Genomic DNA, 23841 nt, shown 5'->3' on the forward strand with positions numbered 1-23841 from the left:
CAGCCTGGCAATGTTTGGTATCTAAGTCTCAAGGTTCACACTCCACCCTAACAACAAAAATACACAGTCAACATTCCAAAATTCCCTCAATTTTTTTTTCCCGAACATACGAGGTCAACCACCTTCTCACCTCTCCCTGCTGACCATCTTTCCATTTCTGCACTGGTTTCTCAGGAGCAGTAACTTCTAATTCCTGAACAGCTCACATGGGCCTTCAGTTTAGGACACACCCTAGCTTCCTAGCTGGCCAGTGGTCGCCCAGGCTGCCTGTCCATGTATCCAGAACAGGCCTGGGCAGGGACGAGGGAGAATGTGTTTCCTAACCGAAAGAAAAGAGCAAGCCCAATCTGCTCTGGGCAGCACAGGCCAGGAAGGAAGCAGGAAGTCATCCCGAGTGCAGGAAGTCCTCACTCATCCCTAGATGAGACCAGAGCAAAGCCCAGCAACAGGCACTCTGTCCTGGGAAGGGAAAGATGATTTGGGGGCAGAGGGTGGAGGTGAGAACACGGCTCTGGCCTTGTCCACGGTGTGCTGGGGACACACAAACACTTCTAACCTAAAAGCATGTGGTTCTCTTGGAGGCTCTGTTCGCACCCCCACTCCCCAGCAAAAACAGACTTCAGGAAGAAAATGAATCAAGTTTTACAAGCTTCCCTATTTACCCAGAACTACAAATCTATCAGTGGGGAAGCTTTAAAATAAACTCTCTCCTAGCAATGTCACTTCCTTTCTTCTATTTGCCACTACACACACACACACACACACACACACACACACACACACACACACCCCGCCTCTTTAACCTTGGCTGTGGATCCTGGGTCTGAAAGAGCAATTCCAAATTCAGAACACACACCAATCACACCAGAACACACACTTGTAAATACTTCCTGCTTTTAATTCGGCTCCTCTCACTTACTTGTGGGTCTAAACATACCTGGTGCAGCTCCCTAAGCAGGGATACTTTCCCAAGAGCACTGGCTACTTTTCAGCCTCCCGTTCTTTCATTCCAGAAATACCTACTGGGCATCCTCTAAGGTGCCCAGCATCCTCGCCTCAAAACAGTAATGCAAGCTGAGTGCAACCCATTTTACAGATGAGGACACTGAGGCTCAGTTAAGCAAGTAGCACAGGTCACGCTACAAGCAAAAGCCCTAATGGGATTAGAGCCCAGACTGCTTTACCTTCTTCTTCTCTGCACTGTGGTTCCCAAGCATCCCATACATCTATCAAATGCAAACAGCAAAACTGCTTCCTTTTAAAAAAGACTCATCCTGGCTCATCAACAGCTTTAATATTAAATCTTGAAAACCAAAGGCCATTTTAACCAGTGCTTCCGAAATGGATCATGGAAAACTTAAGACAGCAAAAAGCAGAGCTTACACACCGTATCAACACCACCATCCAGTGTGGTTCCTGGAGGCACAGGGTTTGGGACAGTTTTTCCAAGACAGGGAGGATGCCCAGTGGGCCATAAGGAGACAGCAGCCCCTCGGCTGGGGACGCGGGTTTAGAGTCTCAACCCATAGTCACTAAGCACAGGACTGGGGCAAGGAGAGGTTAGGGCTGGGTGGCCTTCCTGCAGTGGCCCCTGGACCTCTTCTAAGGCTTGAGGCTCTCCAGATACCATGTTCCTTATGCCTCCAGGGCCAACCACATGTGAACTCCCAGGAGCTGAGGAGGAGGGCGGGGAGACGGGAAGGCCCTTCTGGCAGTTGAGGGGATCCAGGCTGTGTCGGGGTCTGGAAGCAGCTCAGATCTCACCCCCAGTTCCAAGACTGCCCCCACTCCGTATTCTAGTGTTTGCAGGGAAGGCAAAGAGACAGCATCCCCCAGAGAAACAAAACAGAAGGACTTGCTCCATTTTCAAATCAGCGGACTCCATTCAACCTAAACTCTCCGCTGGCTTTCTACACCTCTAAATCCACCAGCCGGCCCTCCCTCCTGATCCCATCTTCCTGCCAAGCAAGAAGCCCCTCTCCTCTCTGCCCTACCAGAACTCCTGGCCGCCTGCGCACAACCCTGTCCCCACCCACCTGTCCATCCTGCCTGCACACCCATCCCTGGCTTCCTCCTTCCTCGGCCTTCAGCTCTCCTCAGCCATAAAGCAGAAGCACTAAGAACTTTCATCCCGGCTGTCGCTCTCACCGGGCTGCCCTGTATGCGGGAAAGTACTCTATAAAATAAAGTCAGATACGGTTATCCATGTCTGCCGGTGTCTGAGTCCCGTGGATTCCCACCACACTTCACACACACAGCTGCTTCCTCACTGGATCGGTCTCCTGCTGCCCGTCGCTTCTGGGGTGCTGGTCAAAAAAGCCCCTTGAGAGGAGAGACATGGGGGGGACCTAAAATGAACTCTAACCCAATGACTTGACTGCTTGAAGGTGAAATTCGACTTCTCATTTAAAGCAAAAACAGAGCTGCCGAACGCCAGGCCATCCATCCCTCAAGAAGGTAAGGATTTCCAGCTAACCCGATCAATGAAATCCAATGTGGCCCCTTAACTAAAATCCCCCTACTCCATGGCAGGGCCTTCTTGGATTATTTTCCTTCGGAAAAAAAAAAAAAACAAAAAACAAAAACAAAAAACTATAATTTACACATGGAGTGTCTTTACTTTCCAAACCATTCAGAATTAGGGAAAGGGGGGAAAAACACGTCTGTTTCTATTTGAAACTGTCAAAATTAGCATTCAGTAATTAAAAATCACACCCTTTCTCTTAATAACCTAACCAGCATGATACAATCAGGTTGTGCCAACTCTTTAATCTAATTGACTAATTACAGATTTTAATTTAGTCAGTTACTGAACAACTGTTGACAATTTGTTTTCATTAGGGACAGAACAGAATAAATATTTAGGCTTCCAGTCACAAAGACTCCTGCGATCGGTTCTCCACCGTGACCCCAACTCCAGAGCGAGCTCTGGCTCCAGCAACACCCTGAGACACAGGTCCGCACAAGGCCCTCGAGCCACTGCTCGGCTCTGGCTCCAGGGGCACCTCACACACCTTCTCCCAGGTCCCTCTTAAGGCAAAAGCCTGAAATGCATCCCCAAAGTACAGGCAATCCCCCCATTCACACACGTCACTCACGAAGTGGCAAACACTTAAACGCTGTGAAGAAAAATAAATCCAACGCTGCATGTCACTGGCTTTTAAGCAACAAAATAAGTTAACAGTCAAAATAGGTTTGTCTGCGTTCACCTCCCTGGGAAGCAAACCGTCACTGACATCTTTTTTCTGTGGTTGTTTAAAGACATACGGTTACAGGTTTCTACTGAAATGATCCACACTTCCAAAGTACATTTTTACCCCCACGGTCCCCAACTCCTAACATCATCCAAAAGTTTGTGAAACTAGCAGCATGGCTCAAAAGGAGGGAGGAGGCCCTGGGTTCAAATCCTGATTCCTTTATTTAATGACTTCATCACCAGTTAAGCCTCAGTTTCCCTGTCCAAAGGCTATAAAGATAGCCATTGCCTTGTAAAGAGTTACAGGGATTAAATGTCACGCCCACGGACGGTGCCTGGCCCAGGGTAAACGTGTGACAAATGCTGGTCACCACGGTTTCAGAAATCACTTTTGTGTCCCTCACTGTCCCCATGCTACGGATTACGACACTGAGGCCCAGAGAGAAGAAAATGGCCGATCGAAGGTTACGCGGCTAGTAAGGGGGGCGGTTTGGTTGTGAAAGAGGATTTCTGTCCAGTGATCCATCTCTCCCCCCGCCCCCCACCACCACTGGATGTCAGCTCAGAACGGTAGGGAGCACGGTTCTTATTTGGGAGGGAGGGGGAATCTCGGGAACACCTGCTGGAGATGGGAGCCTTCTACACAGAAGGCTTTGTGCCCTCCTTGGGCCACCCATTCCCGCAGGTGGGTTCTCCCCACAGGGAAGCTCTGAGCGGCCTGCACTTGGAAGAATGACCCAGAGCAAACTCTGGCATCATGACCCTTCCTGACTCCCTAGGGGAAAAAATGAGGCACCTCCCTCCACAAAGCCCAACCCTGGCCATCCCAGAATAAGCCTAGAAGGAGCCTCTTACATTGCTAGGTGAGTGGAGGAAGTGCAGAGGGTCATGGTCTCTTGAAAACTCCACTGCAGACTCTGAAGCATGGCTGGCATTTTTTTAGGCTCCACAAAAATCAAGTCTACCTCAACCGAAATGGAACCAAAATTCCCAACGTGTTGTGTTGACTAGAATTCTACCAACCTGGTATGCTCACACTGGGTCCCCTGAGCTGGCAGGAAGCTCTAATCAGCAACTCTATAGTTCTTGTCTTTCCTACTTCTTCATTAAAATGGTGACTCGATGCATGCAATCTATTTGCAAATGAAATATTTTCAGGCATGGAGGCAGGTGTACGTGAAGAGAAGGGGAAACTCTTCGTTAGGGTAGGCAAGCCCAAAGCAAGAGATCTTCCTCCTGGTTGAGGTCACTGAAAACCAGCTGGGTAAGGCACCACCCGACCCCACAGGCAAGGCTTCAGCTTGCCCATCTCCCCGAAGACCCCCTCCAGCTACTCCTCCCAGTGCCAGTATCAAACTACCCTGGGCTGGGCGATGGGTCATCAGTTAATCAGGCCACAAAGATGTCGAATCTGGTACTGATTCTCGGGGAGGCAGCAGGGAATGGTAATGAAGATCACTTTCATTTTATGTCCACCTTCAACATTACTGAATCCCTCTACTGCTCCGTTTCCTCTTCTACAAAATAGGAAGGAAAACCAAACTTAATGCGTTGGGCTGTTTGGAGTACAAGAAGAGATAAAACCTAAAGGGCTCAGGGGCACCTAGGTGGCTCAGGCGGCTAGACGTCCAACTCTTGATCTCGGCTCAGGTCATGGTATCACGGTTCATGGGACTGAGTGCCGCGTCGGGCTCTGCGCAGACAGCACGGAGCCTGCTTAGGATTCTCCCTCTCTCTCTCTCGCTCTCTCTCTCTCTCTCTCTCCCTCTCTCTCTCTCTCTCAAAATAAACATTTAAAAAACAAAAAACCTAAAGGGCTCAGAACGGTGCCTGACACACAATTAGCACTCAAGCTTGTTCGTTGTTCTCAACAGTTCTTACTTCCTGAAATGCGAAGAATAAATATCCTGTCCCCTACGTTGCCCCCAATGGACAAGGATTGAATAAGAATACTTTTCTCAAGGTCTCGGCACACAGTAAGTGCTCAATAAATACCAGTTTCCTTCGTTAAACAAATAACGAATTATTTTTAAGCCACAGCACCGTGGTTTAGGTAGTTTAGTTACTTATCCCTCGGCAAGAAACCGCCACCCCAACCCGACGGCTCAGCCTCCCGTGGAAGATCGCTGCTCCCTAAAATCGCAGCGGCCAGAGTCCAACACCGTGATTTTTACCTCATCTCTTCTCTTCAAGTTCCCTTTGACAAAGATGCTGCTAGCTAAATAATGCCAAAGAAAGTATGTGGCGACAGTCTACTAGATTTCAGTTCATTTTCTATAGCTTGGGGTCAGAATCGACTGATGCACTCTGGTGATCAAGTTTTCTGCAATTCCCTATTCCACGCATTAGCTCGCTGACAGAAATTCACCGCGGTATTTAAAGTGGCAGCCATCACAACTAACTCAAATTGTATTGGCTTCCCCGATGCTGAAATGCTCTGCTGAAACCATCAATTGGCCAATTCGGAGATAACGTGGTGGCTGAAATTCCCTGTCATGCTGTAAAATCCCCTTCCGAAGCGGCTCGCCAGCCCGGAGATCCGCAGCGACACCCGCGAGCAGAGCCGTGGGCCAGGGCGGCCTCGTGTAACACAAGTGGGCTCGACGAGCGGGAGCTGGCGGGTGGCGGGAGGCCAGCGCTGCCAAGAGGAAGGGCCTCCAGAGGGAGGATAACATTTGCTACTGGAAGCCTTCTAAAAGACAGCGAGAAAAGAACAGCAGCGTGCACACGCCCGACACCAGGCCTGCCCGCCGGGCCGTCTGCCCCCCTCGGCACAGGCCACGGATGGCCAAAGCCACAGGAAGCCCACGGCATCTCCCAAAGAAAGCTGCGAAATTCCTAACGGGCGGCACAGACACAGGCGCCAGCCTCGGAAGGAAAGGTTTTCTACGCTCGGCGGCTGCCGCGGGAATCGGGTATCTGTCCAGCCGCGGACTTGCTGTGTTAACGTCCTACTCCGGACCTCGGTGTCCCCCATCTGTCAACTGAGACACTGCTTCTTAATACACAGTCCGTGATCGGATGGTCTGTTCGCGTTCCAAAAAGCCTTCTCAACAGGCGACCACCACTAACAAAAACCATCTTCACGCGCTCTCACCCGACTTCTAAAATGCTGGAGAGGCAGAAAAAAAAATCCAGGCCTCGTCTCACATCATTTCGGATCAGATGAACCAAGGCTCAGGGAGGCCAGAGGACTTACCCACGGCTATCTGAAAGAATCAGAACTTGAACTCTGGTCAGCCAAGTGCAAATCCCGGGCACCGTCCGTGACCCTGCCCTCATCCCCACCGCCAGCACAGAGCCAGGCATGCAGTGGACACCTGGGAGCAACTGCCCGCCATCCACCACCCTCCCGGTCCAGTCTGCAAAGCCACGCTCTGTCTATCCCAAGAGCTCTCAAAGCTGCAGCCAGCATCCCAGGCATGGGGGAGGTCTGCCACCCCAGAGCCTGCTCTCTCAAACAGCCTTTTGTGACGGGGAAGGAAGGATCAGAGGAAAGCCTCAGACAGGGGCCCCAGGGAGCAGCCGTGCTTCTTAAGGTCAGAGGACTGTGAAACAGAAGTGAAATGTCAGGCGCTTCACCCAAACACACAAAGAACGGGAGACACAAAGCCTGCCTCGGGAGCTGTGCAAACAGCTGTCACCGGGAGGGGACAGAGAATTTGGGAAGCTGGGCCAACCTGGGTCAGACAGGATGCCTGGAGACCTATTCTCAAGACTGTTGCCGTAGCCTGAGCCCTGCAGGTGTTCCAACAGCACCCTCCATGGAGGGCCAGGACCCGGAGGAGGGGAGGCACGGGGAGCTGCCCTGTGGCCAGCCGGCAGGGACAAGCTGCAGACTTTAGGTGGGAGCTACTGCTCATTCAGCACTTGGCAAGCACCTGCCGGGCACTTTGCTCATGCTCTCTGCACAAAGAACAGGGCAGCAAACACCACTGGCAGCTACCAAGGGAGCCCTGAGGCACCAGTCTGGAAGTGAAAGACATGGTGGGGAAACAGTTCTCCCAAGAACCCTCAGAGGTGGGAATAATTCCCTCCTTATTACAGATCCGGAAACTGAGGTCAGCAACCGTCTGTCGCTTGGCTGACGTCACCCGTGGGTCGCAAGATTCCATCTCAGCCCCCTCTGAGCTAGCGGCTTTCAAAGTTTAGACTGAGACCCACAAGGAGGCAAATTTTACCTCGCAAACCCAGGACGCGACGTTTATTTACAGGCACGCATAAATCACTGAAAATAGAAGTTCCCCCAAACAATACTTACGCTTCCTGTGTGATACAGTTGTTTCATTTTTTGTAATTGCCAGTCGTGACCCACTAAGTTGATTTCCCAAGGCACTAATGGGTCACAACTCACAGTTTGCAAAACAATGTGTTACCATGTGCCACTTGTCCATCTCCATTAAAACGTGTATTTAACACGCTTGATCCCAGGGCAGGGATCAGACCTTTCTCACTTCTCAAGGCCCGGAGTCTAGCTCACCAATCTCGGGATTTATTCAAGACTCTGCAATAGGCCCTGGGAGTGGGGGTAGCACAAACAGGGTGAAGGTAAGAGCCCCTGCCCTCAAGAGCTTTTAATCTACCAGTTGGGAAGGGAAGAGATACAACCTTGACTCAAATCATCCTCCTGCCGGGCAGCAAGTAGCAAATAAGGACACAGAATTCCCGGGGAGAGAAAAAAAAGAAGGAAGAAAAGGAGGGGGTGTCCCCAGTGGGGGTGGTCCTGGCAGGTCTGGTGGGGAGACAGCCACATTCCAGGCTGGCATCTGCTCTACAGAGGGCCAGTGGGCAGGGGAGCAAACACCCCATCTCCGGTGGTACCAAGCAGGGACCACAGGAAGGGTCAGAGAGGGCAGGGGAAAGTTCCAGACTCCTAGATCAAGAGAAGTGGCCAGCAGAGGAGAAAACGGACGCTGACCGAACAACACAGTCCAGCTGCCAGCCCAGAATGCCCATGAATGTCATCTCATTACATCCTCACAGTGCTGGGGCTGGTCTGGAGGCTGCAGGTGCGACCCTCACCCTCCAAATGCCCAAGGGTACTTGAAGAAGGTGGATTCAAAGCCACAGATCCAGAGCGCTAGTCAACAGGTGAGGCAGCCTATGATGGTTCATGTCCACACACACACACCTCTCACACCAAGACCATTCTGCTGCTGCCTCCCTTTTGGCCATGAGAAAGCCAGGATCCACACAGGGCCCAAGGTGAGGTCATGCTAGCACGCTGACATGGTGCTTATTCTGTGCCAGGCCCTATTACATACGGGATGTGTGCAAGCACATAAGCTCATTTAATCCCCACGACGGCCTTATGAGGTGGGTATACTCTATCAACCCCATTTTCTACCTGAGGAAACTGAGAAACAGAGAGGCTAATTAAAGCGCCCGAGTTTGCACAGCTTACAGGTGCAGAAGGCAGCACGAAGCAAAGATAAATGTCCCGGATCCTGATTGGCTTTGTAGGTTTGAGACCTACCGGTGACCTCAGGTGGGGCATCTTTCCTCTCTGGACCTCAGTTTACCTATCTGTAAGATGCCTAGGCGACCTCCAGTTCCATCACTTGCGATCCTGCCATGTACATATACATTAAATACGTTTCCTGGCCGCCACCGAGAGTGGGACCGCTTACCTTCTCCCACCATCTGTCCTGACTGCATCCTGATCTCTCGAAAGCCCAAGATCTCTCCGCACAAGGCTTTCTAAGTACTTATCACATCCTGGGCTGCATCTGTCTCTTCAACGAGACAGCGAGCAGAGCAAGCACTCAGTAATTCAGCTGGATCAACCCCGCGAAACTCAGCAGTGTCTTCTGCTCCTGGCCCGGGAGCCAAATGACCAATGTCTCACTCAAGCTCCACAGGAAGTCAGAGGAGAAAGCAGCCAATGTACCAGCACTGGCTTCCCAAGGACCTGCCATGGAGACACATCCCCTCCCAAGCTCACGTCCTAAGGCTCCCTTCTGGGACTCCTTGCTCAATCAAAAAGTCAAGTGAGACCTGAGGCAGGCAAGGGTGGGATACGTACCAAAGGTGATGACAAGATCCCAACTTGGCGCTTTCAATCCCGTTCATCCCTATAAGCATCTACACAGCACATCACAGCACCACTGACCTCGCTAGACGGGTTTCCATGCCTTTCTCTCAACCACTCCGTGGTGGGGCTGAGCAAGGACGACCCTTGTGCCTACTTCACAGTCGAGAAGGGACCCTGAGGAGTGAAGGCTGCTCCCCCTGGTAACAAGGGGTGTGGGCCAAAATTTGAATCCAGATTTCTGCTGATGCCAAGTCGCAAGCCCCTCTGGGTCTTACCATCTCACTATGTGGGACGGGGCGCCTCTGTCCAACACAGATAAGGGGTGCCGACATCTTAGGGGAGCATTTATCAGTGCCAGCTTGCGGTAGTACTGCCTACTCTGCCCCTTGCAGGGGTGTGGGGGTGAGACAAGACAACTGGTATAGAGGGAAAGACTCCATGATACATTCGGGGAGCCCAGGCACTGGAGAGCATCACTGGGAAATTCAAGTGTCCAGGTCCCTCAGTCAGCTTGCTCTCCCAGAAAAGGATGCTGTTGTCTCTATCATATTAAAAGTTTTGGGGGGAGGGGCGCCTGGGTGGCTCAGTCGGTTAAGCGTCCGACTTCGGCTCGGGTCATGATCTCGCGGTCCGTGGGTTCGAGCCCCGCGTCGGGCTCTGTGCTGACAGCTCAGAGCCTGGAGCCTGTTTCAGATTCTGTGTCTCCCTCTTTCTCTGACCCGCCCCTGTTCGTGCTCTCTCTCTGTCTCAAAAATAAATAAATGTTAAAATAAAAAAAATTTTTTTAATAAATAAATAAATTAAATAAAATAAATAAAAGTTTTGGGGGCAAAAAAACCTTAGGGCTGCAAAAGAGAAAGGAGATAAACTCACCAAGCACAAGCCACAGAGAGACAACCATCCCGCATACGTGATAGTACGAAACTCTCAAAACCACCACGCGAAGGGACCACCACTCGCCCACTCTACAGATGGGGAAACTGAGACCTGAAACTCCACCCTGCCAGGAAATGACAGTGAGGAATGGAACTTAGGTGTGCATCCCAGTCATCAGTCAGAGCCCAAACCCTTCAAAACCCAGAGGATTCAAGACCCGGGTAGAGAAAAGCGTAACACGGGAGACAAACATTTCTAAAACTCATCTTGCCGAGGCTACAGAAAACCCCATTACCCTGGCGAATCAAAAACAAACAATCGTTATTGTCTATTTGCTGTAAGCTCCTAGCAACATGTATTAAAGAAGTTTATGTGAATCATCTAATGCACTTGTGCCGTGGTCAGAATTATTACCAAGCTAAAAAAGATTAATTTTTCTAAATACTCTAAACCCTAGACGCTATTATAAAGGCTACAGCTAGTGTAACATTTCTGTTATCTTGGCTGACAGGCCCTCAAGCACACACACCTCCCTTCCATGTCTCCCTCTTAAGGCTTAAAACACACACACACTCACACACAGAGGCAGGAAGGTCGAGGGAAGAGGGCAAGGCAGCCCTGGCCTGAGGTCTCCACTAGAGAACCTGCTTCCCTTAGAAAATTAAGACAGCCTAAGGGACACTTCGAGGAGGGCTGGGTGTCTCTGGCTCCTTCAGAGCAGTGGCTGGCACAGAACTAACTCTTGGTCCAAGTTTGCAAATGCTTAGCTAACAAAGATGGCATTATGCAAAGACGTGCACACGGCTGGTCTTGGAGTTCAAATGAAGTGACCACTGCCAAAAACTGTGTTTGGGTCCCTGCCACTCTACCCCCACCCCTGCCCCAGCCCCACCTCCTGCCTTGAAATAAAGGGCAAGGATTTGCAATTTGGGGTCTTGCCGCCACTTGAAACCCATTAAGGTGGCCGCACAGCCTGGGTTCTGGCAAAATGCAATTCCAGTTACTCATTTAGTGTTTAATTAGCTACCGATGGAGGAGTCTGGCAGCCTCTGGGGTTAGAGGAATTGCAGCAAATGGGGTGGGAGCCCCAAGAAAGGATGCAACACAAAGTCTAAGCTCCAAGGGGGGTGGGGGTGGGGAAAAATAACTGTGTTATGTTTTGTTTTTTTAATCTGCCACACAAGGGCGCCAAGGGTCAGAGCCAAAGGCAACTGCTATGAACTTGCCAGGACCTCTGGGCAGATGGCTAGGCTGGCTTATCTCTGGGGAGAGCACTCCCCAGCTCCTCGGGCTGGGCCTCAGCCCTTCCCCTCCCATTCTGCCCGCACTGCCGTCCTCTCATGCCCCTGCCCCCAAAGGGTTCTGGCAGGCGTGGACACTCCCCGCCTGGCAGGAACCCCAGCTCAGCACATCCAAGGAGAGCCCTCTCAAATATCACTTTGCTATTTCGAACCCACCAAGGACGCTGGACCCCTGCCACAGAGCCACAAATACCTCAGCTCTCGTCCACGCCTAGGCCTCTGGGGCACTTTCCTAATCCCTCCACCTGCCCCCCACTGCCTGGAGACAGGTTCACAGCTGGGGGCTAGGGGGTCAGCAGAGTCCTGTTGCAGAGGCACAGGGGTCAGGGAGCCAGCCCTGCTGAGTCGGGGGCTCCCAATGGCAGAGCAGAAAAGGACCTCAGGTCTTCAGAGCAGAGAAACTGAGGCTCAACACTAGCCAAGGTCATGGGATTCCATGTCTAGTACACTCCCCGAGTTCTTCCCCGGGAATCACAGAGGTTAGAGGCACACAGGGGTTAGAGGCAGCAATCCGTGCACCTCCCAAAACCAGGCACAAAGTCTCCTTTGTGGGGACGCATGTATTTTCTGGAAGGAAAGGCCATAGCTTTTATCACATTTTCCCTGCCAAAAGAGCCACTGTACCATAACAAACTCCCTTCCCGAGCTCCAGTCCCACCTCTGCCAGTGACTCTGCAATTTACCTCTCAGGGGCTTCAGTCTAATTCTCTGCTGAATGCGTTTCTTCAGTGACTGTATAGGGGCACACTTGGGGCCAAATGCACAAACGTTCCCTCCGTTTAGCAGGAATTCTGTATCAAATAAGCGCCGTCAAAGGCTGAGAGGTAGAACTCGAAAGACTAACATCTAGTCCCAGCTCTGCCCCCTGGCTACATGCCCTTGGACAAACTATCTAAACTCCAGGCCTCAGTTTTCTTATCTGTGAAATGGGGATGAAATCTAAGAATAAAACCTGGCCAGTAAGGCCCCCGTGAGGCCAAACCACAAGCATGTGCTGAAAAAGCGTTCTAAGAACTACGGTCACATGAGCAGCGCAAGGAGCCACCACTGCTCTCTGGCACCTTCGGCTCTGAAGCCAACCCGGGCCCTGTCTACTCCACTCATTCCTTGCTGCCAAGAAGAAAACATACAATTAGCTACCTTAAGGAGGGAAAGGACTGCTGGTAGCCAAGAAGGCACCACAGACACCTGTTTCTAGCACCCCCACCGACCCTGGAGGAGAGCCAAGTGGAGAAGGCAGCCAGGACACCACTGGGCCCAAAGTAAAGAGACACAGGTAGCACTGGGAGTGTCCGCTTCACAAAAGGAGGCCAGGACCCAGACAGCAGCTTCTAAGAGGACCCAATGGCACCCAAGGGCGTTCATCAATACTCTGACACCCAACGCTCTAGCCGGGAGAGGAAACCACAGTAGAGTCCCCGTGAGCCTCCTCGCAGGGCCTCACGGCTGTTCTGACTTAAGGCAAACCAATTTCTCAGAAAAGTCCACTCGCGCACCAAATGTCCTAATGCTCCACGTTACGTGCGGTCAACATCAGAGGCTCATGCTTACAGATAATGTGCCCAGTGTGTCAGTGGGGAAACAGACTATGACTCAAATAAAAACTCACCAATTCAAAGAAAATTTAAACCCCCTCCCCCGAATCACCTGGTTCATTCCAGCCCCTAGGGTCCGGCCTTGACGTGAGAGGAGCCTTTAAGACCCCCGGACCCGTTGCCAAGAAGGGGAGACAATTTGCCAGGAACACAAAGTCATTTCCCCAAGCGAGTGGAGACCAGGATCTTCCCAGTCGAGGTCCCGTCTAGCCCAGCAGCAGTCAGGCACTCCCTCCTCACCCCTGCCCCTCACCAAGGCTTGAGCAGGTACCTGGGCTGACAGGCTCCCCCACAAACTATGGTGATCTGTGAATCATCTTAATTGAAAAAGGAAAGTCAGTTGCTGCCCACTCTTTTACAAGATGCCAGGTAACTAGCTAATGCACATTAGAGGCACCTGGCTCAAGATCACCCCACAAAAGTGAAGTCGCCAAAAGAACATCTTCCAATATGCCATTGGCTATTCCAGGCCAGGATACTCAGTGACCCCAAATTACCTATTTTTTTCTTACCCATAGTTCCTTAACCCCTTCACTCAATTAGCACCCATGCCTACTATGTGCAAGGCATTATGGGAGAGTTACACAGATGAATAGCTCTGTATATACATGAAAGGTCTCTGGCATGGAAAAAATTAATAAGCTGTGGTTGGAAAGACAAATCTGAATGAGAAGTCAATCGGAACAGGAGCCAACAGGGCACTTGCCATGGTCCTGCAGCACTGAGCCAGTGTTAGGAGCACCAATTCTGGAGTCAGTTATGGCCCGTGTTTGGACCCTCATTCTACCAGATACCAGCTGTGAATTAACCTCTCTGTGCCTCAGTTTCCTCATCTGCAAAATGGAGGTAACAATTCCTTCTCTCACCTGGCCCCTGGCGGCTTGAAATGAGACTGAACCAAAGCACTCAGCAAGCACAAGGCCCCAGCCCATGGAAAGCTGCCAACAAGGCTCTGTATAGATGGTTTCCATGGGCAGTGAGATGGAGTGATCAAAGTGTGCAGAAAACGATCATAAAAGTCTACAAAAAAGTTTAAAAAAATGGCCAGGATTTGAATGGATAGGAGAGGCATGCATTCCAAACTAGAGGAAGAGTCTGGAAAGAGACAACAGCAATAATTCTAGCAAGCAGGAATGAGGGCTAACTAGACGGTAGCCATGAAAATAGAACACATGAAGACTGGAGAAGGACAATGAGAAAAGAGAGTTCCTTTTCTTAATTTTCTCAAATTTCTCTTAATTTTCCAGTTGCTTCTCTGTCACCCCTGCAACCCCAAACCACCCCTTAATGCCTTCACAATACAGATGTTCCCTCCCCGTCCTCATTTATCACTCCAACACAACCTGCCTCTCAGACCAATGAAACCAAGTGGATTCCAACCTAGGAAGAAGAGTTTTGACCCCAAAATCCACGAACTCTGGTCCTCAATCAGCGTGACTTCAATGCTTGGTAGCAAGTCTATGCCAACTTCACAGCATAATTCTGACACTATTCCTTAACAAATTATTGAAAGCAAACCCACGCAAGCTTTCACTGCCATCCACATTGCTACAAGATGGCAGACCAAACCACAAATGGCCAGAACCTCACACCCTTTACCAGAGCACAAAACTTTGTTAGAAATTATTAACTTCTGGGGTGCCTGGGTGGCTCAGTCAGTTGAGCATCAGACTTCGTCTCAGGTCATGATCTCAAGGTTCCAGTTTGAGCCCTGCAACAGGCTCACTGCTGTTAAGGCAGAGCCTGCTTCGGATCCTCTGTTCTCTGCACACACACCCCGCGCACCCCCCCCCGCCCCACCCGCCCCACTGCCAGCTGGCGCACTCGCTCTCAAAAATAAATAAATATATTTTTAAAAAATTAACTTTTCTCACAGCTTGCAAAAGATAGCATAGACACCCTATATCAAGAGATTTATTTGACATAGGCACGTCCACCTCTCTCCCCAACTCTTAAAAATGAAACCATTTGCACAGCAAAGATTGGCCACACAGGAATCAGCTCTCCATAGGTTCAAAAAAACAAAACAAAAAAACAGAGAAAAAGCAAGACTTTTCCTAAGTAGAAAGATCAAATTCACTAACTATTTTTTATATGGCTAATGTACCTTCTGGCCTCCTCAGCCAACCTCCAGCTCAGGAAACCCTATGATCATCACCACAGATTTTGCCATAAGAACCACACCATAAAAGAACCAGTCACCTCACCTTGCACTACTAAAAGTTTACCAGGCCATAAGTACCATTCACTAGCTTCTCTTTTGCAACCCTGGAGAGGGTACATGAACTGGTCAATTTCCTCAGCATTCTGTTCCAAGGGCATTAACTTTTCAGTCATAACAAAACTGCATCACGTTGAATATTCTTAAAACCAGTGAGCCTCCAGCTGAGTCTCTAACTCCCTGTATTTCAGGAGAAATCTTCACTGTAAAGATATTCATGGAAATGGGATTTGACCACTTGTGAAATGCAACTTAGGTTCCGGTGTCCTAGGTCAGTTTCAACCTCTGCAATCAGGGGACACACATGGCCTGGCCAAGTGGGTGGGCCTTGAGGACATTAAAAGAAATCAACTTCAATACTCTAGAGCTTGGGGACCATTCCTACCCACCTCATGAAAAAAGTACAAGATCAAATGAACCACCTCTTCTCTGCCTGCGTGTGCGTGGCCATGCGTTCACGCCCACACACACACACACACACACCATCTACCAGGCCAATGGGAAGCAAAGACTGGAAAGAGGCTGGGAAGAATTGCAGACACTTCCCCTTCCATCTCCCATCTCCCCAAGATCGTGTTTCATCTGATCATAAATTCTGACTCCAACCCATGTTTGGAATCCAATATTTTTTTTTGAGGGGCACTGCCATGGGAGATGGATATGCGGTAGACATCGCTCTTATAAGCGTTTCATAAATCTTAAGAAACTCATCCAGGTAGGGGATGAATGATAGCGAAGCAAGCACTATGATATGATGAAATTAACTACCTTCACAAGAACGTTCTGAACACGAGATTATGGAGCAGCCAAGGACCTGAAAGCATACATGGTCTTAGTGGACACAGCATGAGCCCCCCCAACACACACACATACACACACACACACACACCCCCCACACACAACCCAAAACGTAACTGAAAAGACTGCTCCCTGGAAAGTAATGCAAGAGTCCATTTCACCAATGCTCACTCAAACACCCAAGCCCAAGTTTCATAGTTGCTTTTCTGTTGTGGTGGTGGTACATTTTTGAATTAAACCAATACCAAGGAGGCTCGGTCTCTTCCCAGCTAACTGTCCACTCTGAACATAACCCTCACATGGCTGAGCCCTGATCAACACCATTTAATTCTCCAGATAGGTATCTACACTCTTTTTGCATAATCACAACATTATGAAATACCGTTCACCAAGTTAGAACGGGGCAAGGGCAGCAGGGAGGGGAGCAGAACAAAAAGAAAGGCAAGGAGAAAACAAAGACCACTGCCAATTGGCTGTGTATTTGCTTCTGGTACTAGAAAAGTTAGAGCTCTCCAACCCTGTAATTATTGCCAGGATTAAAAATTTGTTACTCACGTAATCATGAAAGGCTTTTGCTTCACTCGAATGTTCACAAGTGTCTCGCCTTTCAGGAGCTGCACAGTAAAGGTCCCAAAATACGCTGCAAATCGAAACATAAAATAAGATCAGGTTACTAATTATCACTTGTGTCCCAACGACAAGTGCACAACGTGCGGTGCTAACAGCACCAGGTCTCCCAGAAGCTCAATCCCACACCCCCAGCCTTTATTGAGCAAACTCGGGCTTGAAAACAAAATGGACCGACTTCTTCTGGCAAGCCAGACATCTGTAGTAAGACTGTCAGTTCTATCGGGTGCCTACCATGTGCCAGATGCCTCTCACCCACGACACTACCCGTTAACTACCACGGTGTTACAAGGTGGGTGACTTTACCCCTACTTTATACACGGGGCAACTGAAGTTTGGACAGATTAGTACAAGCCGTCCACGGGGGTGCCCAGATAGGACACGTAGGAATGTAGATAAGAATCCACGCCTCCCCTTTCAGCTGTATTCCTCTCACCAACCCCCTCCCCAACCTAAACGGCTACGTTTCATAAAAAGGTTAAACTGTCAAAGTCAGGACTATGATTCATACGTGTAGCAATCTGGGTGACTGGCAAGAAAGGGAACCTACAGGTTCTTAATCCCAGAGCCAAGAGCCCACACCCCCGCCCCTCCCAGCTCACCCCTACTCCCATCCAGGCCCTCCCCCAAGGAATTCTTATGCAAGAACCATTCCCCCACTCAAAGAATGCATATCAATTAGGCAAAGAAGAGTATGTTATAGACAACCAAGTATCTTGTCCTTTCATGTTGAAATAGCCCTCCTCAGAGAGGCCTCAGTCCACCCATCCAGCAAGAGGGGAGTGGGGTCAGGGGGGAAGCCTAGACCTCCCTGCCTCATCCCCCTCCAAGATTTTGTATGGTCATTCTAACACTCTGTATCACCTGAAAACAGGCAAATCACCTGTCAGCCAGTAAAACCTTATACAAACCCCAGTATTTGGTATTAGTAAGGGCCTCTGGGTTAGGAGCCCAAGGCCCAGGGCTGGGCACCCACTTGAAGGAAACGGGCCCCAGAGCCTAAGTCTGACTCCTGGTCTGGTGCTCCTGTCCCCATCACAAACAGCCAGCTCTGCCAGTGTCATCGGAGGAGCCATACCATTCAAGGGGTGTGAATCCCGTGGCCTGACCCTCTTAGAATCAGGGCCACTGCTTCCTCCCACCTCAGCTCATTTGTCAAGTAGCGCAAGGCAACTTCTAACTAACCAGACCACAGCCACTCAGAGCCACCACTGCTCTCCACGTTCCTGGGGCTGAGACAAGGCCGGAGAAGATTGCGCGAGGGATTACGGATGGAACAAGAAAACCGGGGGCTTCTAGTAGCTGCAGAAGGAGGCTCAAAAACATTCCTCTCTGTCCCCTGAAGCTGCACACGTTTAACTCCCCCACACACCAAAGACTTCCAACACTAAAAACTCCGCAGCTCCTTCTCAGTAACTTCTACCTACGAGCCCAAGTTTCTGCAAAATTCACGATGATCAGACACACCAACCCCGCTCACACAGTCCTCTCCAAAAACCACCACAGAGAACCCATCACCCACTCCTACAGGTAGAACCCTTACGCCACAGCACGGCAGTTCCGAGGTTGGCAGAAGTAATTAAAAACTCATTTTCTCTGTGCAAGTTAGAACAGACACTTCATCCCCCCGCATTTCGATTCAAAGAAACTTGAAACAGTAGCCTGAACGGGTGGTCAGGTAAACGCGCTAAGATCCCAAGACATGGCACAGGGACCCTTCTGAACTCCCACCAAAATATCAAAAGCCACTCTACTTTCTTGTCCTTTTCAAAAGGATGTCAAAGACTCCACCAATCGGTCCCGCAAAACATCCAGGTCCTACACTCACAGCAATTCACTCCTGCTGACCCCTAAGCCGCCTCCTGCCTGCTGCAAAACCGACAAGGAGATCACACCTGCTGAGGTCCCACCCTGAAGGGCCCCAGGAAAGGGTCACAAATAAGGGAGAGCCAGGAAACTACATGCACTCTGAGAGGTCAATACCAACCAGTTAAGGTTCTCCCTAAAACGAAACTTTGTGGCTTTAGGGATGCTGGGGGTAGGGCCCACAGAGGAGAGGAAGGTCCAATCAGTCTGAATCAGTATCTTTAAAGGAAGTGGCAGCCCCTTCTTGCTTTTTCTGAGTGTGCCTGGGAAAGGCCCCAGTAGATTTGCTCTCTCAAGGTTTCAAACTCACAGAAGAAAAAGGAAGGGACAGGCCAGTTGTAACACAGACCTGGTATCCTCTCCACCCCACCCCGCCCCCACTCCCTCTAATTAAAGCAGCATGCAGAACTGACAAAAATCCTTCAAGGTTTTTTCAAGCCCCTGCTTGGTACCCCAGAGAGAGACAGAAAAGTAAGAGTTTCTGTACGAACACTAGGCACGATTTAGTCGGTTCTCAATAGGAGGAGAAAGAGAAGGCAAAAACTTCAGGCACCAGCCTCTCCTGCCCTTCTCCTCCTTCACCAGTTCTGGTCTGAGCGCCCGCAGGTGCCCTGTTCTGTGCCAAGACTGAGGGCTAAGGCATGGGGGTCTGTTCCACGCCTCCCGCCTTTGTTCACTAGGATCCTGAGCTCAGAACAAAACAAACACACACACAAACTATCACGCAAACTTACCACCACCACGAGTGCAAAAACCCAGGCGGTTCTCCCAACGTGATGTTCTTTTCCCATCGAATCTGGAAAGCAGAGAGCAGAGACCACTTAGAGGAGCAGAGAGGAAGGGTGCGCTGGGGGCTTCCCAGAGCCAAAAGGCTGTGAAGACCAACTAACAATAAATGCCAAAAGGTGATAAAAATTCAAAATGGTGGCCACAGTGGCTGCTCCTGAAAACAAAGGCTCTAAGAATAGTGGGGAAGAGGGGGTGTCCAGAAATTGGATGGCTGGGGGGAGTTCCACTCACCTCTGACAAGAAGGTCTGTGCAGATTTCTGTGCTCCTACGTGCAGTAAATATTCGTAGACGTATAAAGCTAACCTGGAAAGTGGGCAGGGGGCACAAAAAGAGAGGGAAGACGTCAGATCACACGGGGCGCTCGCTTCTGGACCTTGCCAGCCGGCTTCCAGCCCTGTCTGCGCTGTCCCATTGTGGCCCCAACCAGAGGTGAGCAGCCAGCTCGGCCATGCCCTTTGGGGGGGGGGGGGTACGCGGGTGGAAACAGTTATCGGGTGGGTACCAGGCGACGCGTTGCCTCGAGCCGAGAGGGCTGGAAAGCAGCCCCCAAACTTGAACTTCCAACTGGCATCGGAGCCAAAACCACCTAGGTCTCTCAAACTCGAAAGCCTTCCGACCCCAGAGCCTCCCTCCTTTTCCCGACCCACTCGTTGCCACCGCCACCCTCTCCCTAGCTCTGTGGGTCCGGGGAGACTCAGTCCCGGACTCCGGGGTGCTCAGTGCGCTCTGGAGAGGGCAGCAAAGCGCCACCCTCACCACCTCCCCCCCAAGCAACTGTCCCCCAAGCCCAGGGCCAAGCCGGCGCCGCCGTCCCTGCCCAGCGCGGCGCCCGGGAGGGCGCGGGGCGGGCAGCGAGGCAGAGGGCAGGGAAGGGAGAGGGCCCCCGGCCGAACAAAGCCCCCGGCACGCACTCCTCACGCCGCGGGCGGACAAAAGGAGCCTTCGGGGCTGCAGAAGCCACGCGCCCCCTGCCCGCGCCCGCTGGGCAAAGTGCGGCCGCCGCGGCGGGCGCCGAAGCCGGCGCTCGGGACCTCGCCCACCCCTCTCCGCGGGCCCCCGCGGCCGGCACGCCCCGCGGCCACCAGGTGCCCCCTCCCCCGGCGGCGCCCCCCGACGCCCCGGCCTCCGCCGCCTCCCAACAATGGGCTCTCCCACGCCGCCCGCCGCGGCCTCGGGGAAGGGGCCAGGCAGGCGGCGCCCGACCTGGGGCGCAGCAGCCCCCGCCCGCCCACCTGCCTCCCACCGCCCTCCCGCAGCCCCGCGACGGCGCGGCCGCCACTTGGAAAATAGGGCTTACTTTTCCCGAGCCTGCCCGTCCGAGGGCACCGCCGAGCCTTTGCCTTTGGCAAACATGGTTTGCAGAGAAGAGGGCGCCGAGCCTCGCCGCCGCCGCCGCCGCTACCGCTCCGGCTGCTCCCGAGCTGTCCCCTCGCTCCCGGCCCCCTCCCCGGCCTCGCTCGCTCGCCCGCTCGCGCTCTCCTCGCCGCGCTCCCCTCCCTCCCCCCCAGGCGCTGGCTCCGCGCTCTTTCCAGCTGTCAAAGCGTCAGCCCCGGCCGCGGCCCCATCGCCCTGGAACTCCTCCCGCGCCGGCTCGGCCTGGGGTGCCGCTGCCGCCGCCGCCGCCGCTTTGCCCGCCGGCCCGGCCGCCCGCTGGCTCGCTCGCGCGCCCGCCCGGCTCCGCCTGCGCCGCCCTCTGCGCCTCCAGCACCGCTGCCGCCGCCGCTGCCGCTGGTCTACTTGGAGCTCAACCGAACGTGGCTACCCGGGCGAGGAAGCGAGGCGGGCGTCAACGTCCCGCGATTGATGGCCGCTTTGGCCAATCGGCGCGCGGGGGCGGGCCCGGCTGCCCGGGAGGGACGCCCTGTCAGCGCCCGGCCGCGGCAGTCCCCGCTGCGGCCGCCTCTGCCGAGCCGCTGCCCCTGCTCCTGCGGCCGAGCCGGGGGTGCCCGGGGGCGCGCGCCTCTCTTTTCTGTAGCTGTGGGGAGGGGACTCGAATCGGGCTGGGGGAGCTCTGGTCTCCAGGTCCCGGCGATGAGGGGGTTTGGCCAGCGGGGACCACTCCGCGTGCGGGGACCACTGGGGGGTGGGGGGCGCTGCGGCAGCGTCCGAGAGGAGGGGGCGCGGACCCCTAAGCGGAGCGCCGCCGGCTCCCTCCCGCCACGTCCCTCTCCCTTATCTGCCCCTCACCTCCTACCCCCGCCCGGCCCGCGCCGGCCCAGCCCTTATCTCCCCCTCCCCCTTGCCTACCCTCCCCCTGGGCTCCGACCCCGACCCCCACCCCAGACTCCAGGCCGCCCCCCAGCCGCCCCGCCCCCGGTCCTCCCTCTTGCCCAGTCCGCCTTCCGAGCGCCGGGCCCGGGGCTCCACGCTGAGAGCTGGGCGGCCCGAGCCGGCGCCGAGGCGCGCGGCTGCTCCTTTACTACATCATTAAAATACTTTGGAAAGCCCCAAAGTGGAGCCGCGCGAAAAAGGTCCTTGGCGTGCTTTGGGGAGCCTGAGGGAGAGGACTGGGGACTTGTGCTAAGAAAAGGGAGAGTGCTCCTAAATTTCTAAGGTCCGCCAGCCCTGGCTAGTTAGCCCCTTGGCTTCTTCACCGGAGACGGTACCGTTCCGGGGGACGGGGCATCACCTGGGCGCCCCGCGACGTGGAATGCGCGCCACTGAAATCTGCAAACTTCAAATAAATGGAGCTAAATTGGGGAGTGGAGGGGGGGGATGAGCTTGGGGGGGAGGGGAAGCTTCCATTGTCAGTGACCCAGGTGTACAATGGGAAATGGGGGGGGGCTGGAAGAGTGACCCAGCTATTTGCTGCTGACTCCTCTTTGCCACGCTGAGAACCCCGAGTACACACTATGAGTCCCTTATTAGACCAGAAACCAGCGAAATAGGGGAAGACTCCCCTATTTTCAGACTGCTTTTAGAGCGCCGTTCTCTTTAAATGCGATAAAACACTGTCGGCACTGTCTCTTTAAAAGAGTCGAGCAGAAAAAGCTGTGTAAGCGCTGATTGGCTGCCTGTTTGGATACATCTTTAGGGGAGCCTTGAAACTGTTAGCCTAGGTTGATTTTTTTTTTTTTTAACTGCGCTGTTCCAATAAACAAGTAACGCCCCTCCCCCTAACATGCCTCGCACCAAACAATTAAAGGATAGGTCAGTGTCCTGGGGAAAACACGTTTCAAGTAGGAAAACTCAGAACTAAATTTCAACAAAATAAAGAATAATTCCCTGCCATTAAAGTTTGCTCATTTTAATCTTTTGAAAAGAGAAAAGGGGCGTTTAAAAGAAATGCCCCTCAGCAAACCGATCTGCATTGGTTCAGGAAAGAGACTCAGTGCATTTTTGGAATAATGTTCTACTCAGTGTAACTGCCTCCCTAAATTAGAATACAGCCAAGGCCCTACGGATGCTTCTGGACGCACTGTGTTCTCTGTGTAGAGAGACCTAGAGATCACCCGGGAAGGGGACAGAAGAAGGGAAATACTGAACCCTAGTTTATGGTTGTTTGTATGCTAGCCCCTAGTTTAAAGGTTGTTTTGTGAATGAGAGAAGCATGGAGGTTGGGAGGGAGTTGATATACAACGATAGAGGAGAGAAGGAAATAATTACAGTTATTTTTTCCCCTAGGCGGTTTAATTTAATAGGGCTAACTTAAGGTACCTTAGAGCCCACACTAATTAAATTGGCCTGCTCATACCCTTCCCCTGGACTTCTATTTTTGATGGGCTAGGAATGGCCAAGGATGGCTTGTCAACAGACTGACTCATAAGAAGCCTGACTCATCTCGGGTCTGCAAGGCCCACAAATTATGAGTATCATGAGCATCGGTCAGGTCCTGGCTAAAGGAAAACACTACCCTTCTCTGGCTCTACAATGGCAGTCTCTACCAAGTTGGCTAGGCCTGATCAGCCCCAGCGCTGCAGCACAGACCTGTCTGTTGGGGCATCATTTTCCTCATCTTAAAATGGGAAAGGAGGGTTAGAAGATCTTTAATGTTTCTTGAGATACTAAATCTCATGTTCTATGATGCTAATTTCCCTTCTGTAGTTTTCTTCCCCCCCCCCCCCCCGGAAAAAAGGACTAGCACCTTCTTCCGGAGCACATGTGGCAAGAGGAGTGGCATCCAGGTTCTGTACCAGATACTCTGTCCTTGTGGTCTGCCGTTTGCTAGGGCTTGGCACAGCATGAGGCCCCATATCAGTAAGTTTGTGGTGGAGCTAAAAGAAACAGCGGGAGGGAGGACCTGAACAGAGCAGAGAGCCCCCCCAGCCTGCTGGAGAGAAGGAAGCTGATGAGCCCCTGGGAAGCAGAACCACTCAGCAAACCCCAACCAGGTGTGCAGCTGCTGGCACAATGATCCAAGATGTGGTCAGATCAGAAGCCAGTCCAAATACCCAAGAACAGCATTCAGAACCCCAACCTACCTTTCCCCCGTGCATCCCTGAGCTCCTCCAGCCCCAGACCACATCTTTGGGCCTGGTGTGTCTAACTAGAATGCCTCCCACCCCAACACCTCCCTTTGACCATTCCTTAGGGCCAA

At 52.3% G+C, this 23841-nt stretch overlaps 1 protein-coding gene across 4 annotated transcripts in view; it reads right to left on the reverse strand.

Annotated features, from left to right (window-relative positions):
• SSBP3 (single stranded DNA binding protein 3) overlaps positions 1-21014 on the reverse strand; it is a 165089-nt gene extending 144075 nt beyond the window's left edge. The window contains exons 1-4 of one of the 4 annotated variants that reach the window (XM_045477487.1): positions 20602-21014; positions 19535-19607; positions 19249-19310; positions 16577-16661 (exon numbers count right to left, since the gene is read on the reverse strand). In XM_045477487.1, the coding sequence (XP_045333443.1) occupies positions 16577-16661; positions 19249-19310; positions 19535-19607; positions 20602-20657 (276 nt within the window). In that variant the 5' untranslated portion in view covers positions 20658-21014. The remainder of the gene's footprint in view (positions 1-16576; positions 16662-19248; positions 19311-19534; positions 19608-20601) is intronic. The other 3 variants (XM_045477489.1, XM_045477488.1, XM_045477490.1) reach the window with 3 other exon arrangements.
• Positions 21015-23841: the final 2827 nt, after the last annotated feature.

The sequence above is a fragment of the Leopardus geoffroyi genome, chromosome C1 (assembly GCF_018350155.1).
Source record: "Leopardus geoffroyi isolate Oge1 chromosome C1, O.geoffroyi_Oge1_pat1.0, whole genome shotgun sequence".
Lineage (NCBI taxonomy): Eukaryota > Metazoa > Chordata > Mammalia > Carnivora > Felidae > Leopardus > Leopardus geoffroyi.